The 6,886-nt window shown below is 50.2% G+C and overlaps 1 protein-coding gene across 1 annotated transcript in view; it reads right to left on the minus strand.

The window, feature by feature from the left end:
• The window catches only part of FUCA1 (fucosidase, alpha-L- 1, tissue), a 36,514-nt gene extending 32,487 nt beyond the window's left edge, over positions 1-4,027 (minus strand). Inside the window, exons 1-2 of the mRNA XM_011945583.1 lie at positions 3,550-4,027; positions 548-682 (exon numbers count right to left, since the gene is read on the minus strand). Coding sequence (XP_011800973.1) covers positions 548-682; positions 3,550-3,938 — 524 coding nt within the window. The 5' untranslated portion in view covers positions 3,939-4,027. The remainder of the gene's footprint in view (positions 1-547; positions 683-3,549) is intronic.
• Between the last annotated feature and the right edge of the window lie 2,859 nt (positions 4,028-6,886).

Below are 6,886 nucleotides of genomic sequence, written 5' to 3' on the forward strand. Positions count from 1 at the left end.
TTTTTTAGTAGAGACGGGGTTTCACCGTGTTAGCCAGGATGGTCTCGATCTCCTGACCTCGTGATTTGCCTGTCTCGGCCTCCCAAAGTGCTGGGATTACAGGCTTGAGCCACCGTGCCTGGTCAGCAAACTCTTAAAGGTTCAGATAGTATTTTAGGTTTTGCAGGTCATTTGGTCTCTTATCTCAGCTCTCCAATTGTAACTTGAAAGCCATCATAGACAGTGCATAAATGAATAGGCATGGCTGTGTTCCAATCAAACTTTATGATTTATACACTCAGCCTACTCCTCAAACACGACATCAAGTAGCATCGTAGTCTATGTTAGTTATCCTTCATCTAAGCAAATATGGCCATGAACTTCTCTAATGGTGTCCCCTTTGGTCACGTGAAAACTGTGAAGCATCAAACACTGCTAATTCAAAGGCCAGAAGCCCTTCCGGCTACTTGCTATATGCAAACCTAGAAAACACACGAGAGTAGAGAAGGTACAGAACTCTTGACAGCCAGATCCAGAGATGACAGGGTAACTATCCCTAGACACCCACCTCTTCCGGAGAGCTGTTCCCAATTCACCAACCAAATCCCGATGAGGCCCCACATCCTTGGAGTTCCAGTTCCAAGACACAGGACTCGGCCAGTTTGTGAAGCCTTCATGATGCTTTGTCGTCAAAACTACATACCTGTGGACAGCAAAACCACATGAGCAAAGGAAGTGGGCAGTGAACTTGCATGAACTTGCCAGGCACGCCTGAGGCTTTTTAAATGGCTGAAAGAACTTGACCACAACAAATGTACTTGTACCAGTGACTATATTAGTGATATCCAGGAAGCTCCTGCAGTCACAATTCCCCTTGGGCATTGCTCCAGGAATGGAAGCAGATTTGAGGAAGTCCCAACCCTCAGTCCTCAGGGAAGGAGGAGGCCCAGAGGGAAGGAAGAAGTAGGTAAGGGAAAAGAAGTGCACCTTAGCTCTGTGATTCTTCAACACTTCTGGTAGGAATGATTAACTTTCTTTCACTCTTTGCCCTGAAGGAGAAAGATCTCTACTGGAAATGGCAGATGACAGAAAACTACGCCATTGGCTGGCCAGGCATGGTGGCTCACACCTATAATCCCAGCACTTTGGGAGGCCAAGGCGGGCCAATTACCTGAGGTCAGGGGTTCAAGACCAATCTGGCCAACATGGCGAAAACCCATCTCTACTAAAAATGCAAAAATTAGCTGGGCATGGTGGTGTGTGCCTGTAGTCCCAGGTACTTGAGAGGCTGGAGCACAAGAATTACTTGAGCCTGGGAGACGGAGGTTGCAGTGAGCCGAGATCGTGCAACTGTACTCCAGCCTGGGCTACAGAGCAAAACTGTTTCAAAACAACAACAATAACAACAACAAATAAGAAAACAGAAAACTACATTAATTGCCTCTCATTTATTATAGAGGTAACAAAAGACCCAATAACTGGGAGAAAAGGCAAGTGTTGAAATAACAACCAAATCACTCAATATTTAATTTGCTTTTATGGCAGAAAAACAGGTAATACCTGCACTTTATGATTCAATCACTGGCCAGAGTAGGGAACTCCAGGACTTGAAGGACCAAGTCCTTTTAGGCTCTGTGGGGCACATTCCTCTCTGTAGTGTACTCTTCTTTAAAAATTTTTACAATCCTTTAAAAATGTAAAAACCATTCTCACTTCATGGGCCTTAAAAAACTGGCAGAGTCTGGGCGCGGTGGCTTACGCCTGCAATCCCAGCACTTTGGGAGGCTGAGGTGGGCAGATCACAAGGTCAGGAGTTCAAGACCAGCCTGCCCAACATGGTGAAACCTGTCTTCACTAAAAATACAAAAATTAGCTGGGTGTAGTGGTGCGTGCCTGTGATCTCAGCTACTCAGGAGGCTGAGGCAGGAGAACTGCTTGAACCGGGACCCAGGAGCCAGAGGTTGCAGTGACCCAAGATCACGCCATTGCACTCCAGCCTGGGCAACAAGAGTGAAACTCTGTCTCAAAAAAAAACAAAACAGGCACGGCGTGGTGGCTCACGCCTGTAATCCCAGCACTTTGGGAGGGCGAGGCGGGCGGATCATGAGGTCAGGAGATCGAGACCATCCTGGTGAACACTGTGAAACCTCATCTCTACTAAAAATACAAAAAAATTAGCCGGGCGTGGTGGTGGGCGCCTGTAGTCCCAGCTACTCGGGAGGCTGAGGCAGGAGAATGGCATGAATCCGGGGGGTGGAGCTTGCACTGGGCGGAGATCACGCCACTGTACTCCAGCCTGGGCCACAGAGCAAGACTCTGTCTCAAAAAACAAACAAAAAACCAAAAAACAAAACAAATAAATGAACAAACAAAAAAAATGGCAGAGGACCAATCCCACTGGCCAGTTTGCAGACCCTGGTGCAGTGTAAACAACCTTGATGTCATGAGACCTGCAGTCTAGGACATTGTATTTCTTCCTTTCTTTGGGCCAGTCACCTCATCCATGAAATAAAAGGCAGGGAAAGAGGCTATCTCCCAGATTTTAATTTTTCTCACTTATAAGTTATGGATCTCTAAGGTCCTAGGAGACAAACACGTCCTCTGCTTAATCAAGTCTTATACTCCCATACATTTAATGGCAAACACTAAATGCCAGTTATAATTTCTGTTTTGTACAAGGGAATCCAAAGTTCAAGAGAAACGAAAACCCGGAAAATAGCTTAGGAACCAAGATAAGGATGGAAGACTGCTCTAAGCCAGGGGCTGGGGAAACCTCCCCGCCTCCATTCTTACTCTTCTCCAACCCACTTCTCTCCCAGCAGCTGAATGAATCTTTCTAGAAGCTGAGTAACCACTCCCTGACTTAACACCTGGAAATACAGGGCTCTCAAGGCTCACTCCTTCAGGATAAGCCCCTGCCTTGACAACTTCATGGGTCCTGGTCTCCCCTTATCCCCACCCCAGCGCTCTCTACTCTGTTGTCTGAACCAGCCACCCCCAAGTTCCAACAGTTCTGAGTCAAACCTTTCTTGGGCACTTCCTACGTACAAGGGATTGAGAGGAGCAAACGAATGACTATTTGTACTGTTGCCCAAATACACTGCACATCAGATCTCCCCTCTCTTTCCCTCTTAGAGACATCAGGGCTGAAAGGAAAGGATACAACCCCTTTCTATAACCATAGAAGAGGCTGAAGTGACTTGTCCAGGTTCACAGCTGAATTAGAACCAGGCTCCACTGGTTCTGATTTGAAACCCTGGAGTCCTGATAGGGCTGTCAATCTGAAAGGGACAACAGTGGCCTAACTCAGCCCTCTGGGTGCACAGGTGTAGATACCCAGGGCTTCCCAGTCTGCCATCTCCCGAACCTTCATTTATCAGTCCCCAGTCAGACGCACCTCCTCCTCCTCATCAGGTGTGCCACGCTCACTCCTGCAGCCGCAGGAGGCCACACGCGGGTCCCGGGGTCATGGGGGCTACCGGCAGCTTCGCGCCCCGGCTGGCCGCCCACCCCACCTCCTCTCTGCCACCCGAGCCGGGAAGGGGCGCCGCCCCCCGGGACCACACTCACTTGGCGCCCGCGGCCTGGAAGAGGTCGGCCCACTCCTCCGGGTGGAAGAAGCGCGCGGTGAACTGCGGCCCGAAGTCGGCGTAGCTGAAGCCGGGGGGGTAGTTGTCACGCATGAAGCGCTGGTACTGCGGCCGCCCCTCGCCCTGCCAGTTCCACCAGAACCACTCGCTGCCCCAGGCGGGCACCGAGAACACGCCCCAGTGGATGAACACCCCGAACTTGGCTTCGTCGAACCAGGACGGCAGTGGCCTAGAATCCAGGCTCGGCCAGTCCGGGGTGTAGCGGCGCAGAGGCTGGGCCCGACGCACCGACTCGGTCGCTCCGAGGAGGAGCAGCAGCAGCAACAGCTCGGTACCCACCGGCCGCCACTTCTTCCCCGGAGCCCCCATCGCTGCTGGTGGCGACGCGGCCCACTCTTAATGCGCAGGTGCTGGCGCGCGGCTCCGCCCACTCTGACTAACGATTGGCCCGGAAGGAAAAAGGGGTGGGACAACCCGGATAGGTTGGCCCGAGTCGCTTCCTCTTTGGGTCGGAGGAGCGCCTTCTGGTACTCTAACCGGGAAAGACGTAGGGAGGCGTTGACAGCGCTTCGCTGAAGGACGAATAAAAACCTTGAAAAGGGACTTAACCTGCGAGGTTAAATCGTGGAGGTGAGCAAGGCCCAGTGTGTGCGGAGAACTCACGTTTAAGAAGTCTATTGAGCCAGGCGCAGTGGCTCACGCCTGTAATCCTAACACTCTGAGCCCACAAGTTGGAGACTAGCTTGTCGCTACAAAAAATAAACAAAATGAGCCTGGCGTGGTGGTGCACCTCTGGAGTCCCAGCTACTCAGGAGGCTGAGGTGGGAGGTTCGGGATCGCTTGAGCCTGGGAAGTTTGGGCTGCAGTGAACCGAACCGTGATCACGCCTCTGGGAGTAATCTATTTTGCTGCAGCAATCCTGCAGGGGTAGGCTGAGGTCAGATCACAAGTTTTATTTAGTGATCACTTGGGAGCCATAGGGGGCTGGAGGAGGAGATACCAGACTGGAAGGGTATCTAACAGCCCTGACAGAAATAAGGAGGTAGAGGGATGATGGGAGGAAACATTAGGAGGGGAGAGGAGGGAGAAAAGTGGATACTGAAAGACGGGGAGTGGGCAGGACCGTTTCATCTCTCTGGTATTTACTGAGCTTTCTTTGGGAATTCTGAGGCATTTCAAATAGCTTAGCTTCTACCGACATCACGCCACTGCACTCCAGCCCCTGGGCGGCAGAGCCAGACCCTGTCTGAAAAAAAACAGAAAAGAAAAGAAAAGAAAGAAAGAAAGAAAAGAAAAAGAAAGTGGAGAGCCAAGAGGACCCAGGCCAAAGGATTGCCTGGCAGGGAAGTTCCCCAGTTCCTCTGCAATTTGTACATGCTGCACATACTCAAACGGGAGGTGAGGCCATTAGCGAGGGAAATACAGAAGTCAGAAGTCTCTGACTGGACAAGGTGGCTCACGCCTGTAATCCCAGCACTTTGGGAGGCCGAGGTGGGCGGATCACCTGAGGTTGGGAGTTTGAGATCAGCCTGACCAACATGGTGAAACCCCATCTCTACTAAAAATACAAAATTAGCCGGACGTGGGGTGCACCTGTAATCCCAGCTACTCAGGAGGCTGAGGCAGGAGAATCGCTTGAATTCCAGAGGTGGAGGTTACAGTGAGCCGAGATCGCACCACTGCACTCCAGCCTGGGCGACAGAGTGAGACTCCGTCTCAAAAAAAAAAAAAAAGAAGAAGAAGAAGTCTCATGACCCCACGTAGCACACTCAGTTCCCACATGCCAGTGAGAGAATGGCAGCACTTCAGAGTTGGAAGGGACTTTGAAGGTCCTAGGCACCATCCTCTTCCCTACCCTTCCCATTGTACAGAGGAGGGAACTGAAGCCCAGAGAGGGCTGGGGGGCTGCCCAAGATCATGCAGCTAGTTTGGGCCAGAGGTGGGACTAGAATCCATGTCTCCGGGTGCAAAATTTATGCCTTTGTTCATGCTGCTTCTTTCTTGCACCTCATGAGAAGTCAGAGCCTATGTTGACAGAACCCAGCACTTCCTCATTCTGGCAGTGACAAGGAGAGATAATGACTATTGCTGAATCACAGCTATTTTCTTTTCTTTTCTTTCTTCTTTTCTTTTTTTTTGAGATGGAGTCTTGTTCTGTCGCCCAGGCTGGAGTGCAGTACAGCAATCTTGGCTCACTGCAACCTCCACCTCCTGGGTTCAAGTCATTCTCCTGCCTCAGCCTCCCAAGTAGCTGGGATTACAGGTGTGCCACCATGCCCAGCTAATTACTGTATTTTTAATAGAGATGAGGTTTCACCATGTTGACCAGGCTGGTCTCGAACTCCTGACCTCAAGTGATCCTCCAGCCTCGGCCTCCCAAAGTGCTGGGATTACAGGCGTGAGCCACTGCACCCGGCCCACAGCTATTTTCTTTATCTTCTGTTTCTTCTTCTGCCAGATTATGTTGAAATATTGCCCAAAACAGTAAGCATGAACACCTTAGGAAAAAACCAAACCCATCCACACACATTTTCTAGTAATGGGTTTGCATAGTGGTCTTTGATGTTACAGAGCTTGTCTTGGGGAAGATAAAATGGGACATTGTGATCTTCATTTATTTCTCCTTATCCACATAACCAAAACGTGCACTTGCAGGGACAGGTGAGAGGCACTGATGTAGAGTGAACAGAACTAGAAGTTAGGAAACCTGGGTTTGTTGCACTGGGCACCATCTCATTTGTCTCCTTGAGCAAGTCTTGTCCACTGTCTGGGCCCATTTCCTCAACCAAACAACAAAGGCAGTTCTTAGTGACATCTAGGTCCCTTTTGCACCCTTGTTCTCCTCCCTCATAAGCTCTGCTTCTCTACTTAAAGCAGACATAGAGGCTGGGAGTGGTGGCTTACACCTGTAATCCTAGCACTTTGAGAGGCCAAGGTGGGTGGATCACTTGAAGTCAGGAGTTCAAGACCAGCCTGGCCAATATGGTGAAATTCTGTCTCTACTAAAAATACAAAAATTAGCTGGGCATGGTGGCAGGTGCCTGTAATCCCAGCTACTTGGGAGGCTGAGGCAAGAGAATTGCTTGAACCCGGGAGGTGGAGGTTGCAGTGAGCCAAGATTGCGTGCCACTGCACTCCAGCCTGGGTGACAGCGAGATTTTGTCCCCCCCCCCCAAAAAAAAGCAGAAATACAGTGTCTCTGTGAGAGAAGTGGAAAGTGTGGAGGTGCATTTAATTAAATGATTTTTAGAATCTAGTTTTATTCATTCAAGAAGTATTTACTCAGTGCTTGTTTGTGCCAGGCACTTGGGCATTTT

The sequence above is a fragment of the Colobus angolensis genome, unplaced genomic scaffold (genome assembly GCF_000951035.1).
Source record: "Colobus angolensis palliatus isolate OR3802 unplaced genomic scaffold, Cang.pa_1.0 Scaffold240, whole genome shotgun sequence".
Classification (NCBI taxonomy): Eukaryota; Metazoa; Chordata; class Mammalia; order Primates; family Cercopithecidae; genus Colobus; species Colobus angolensis.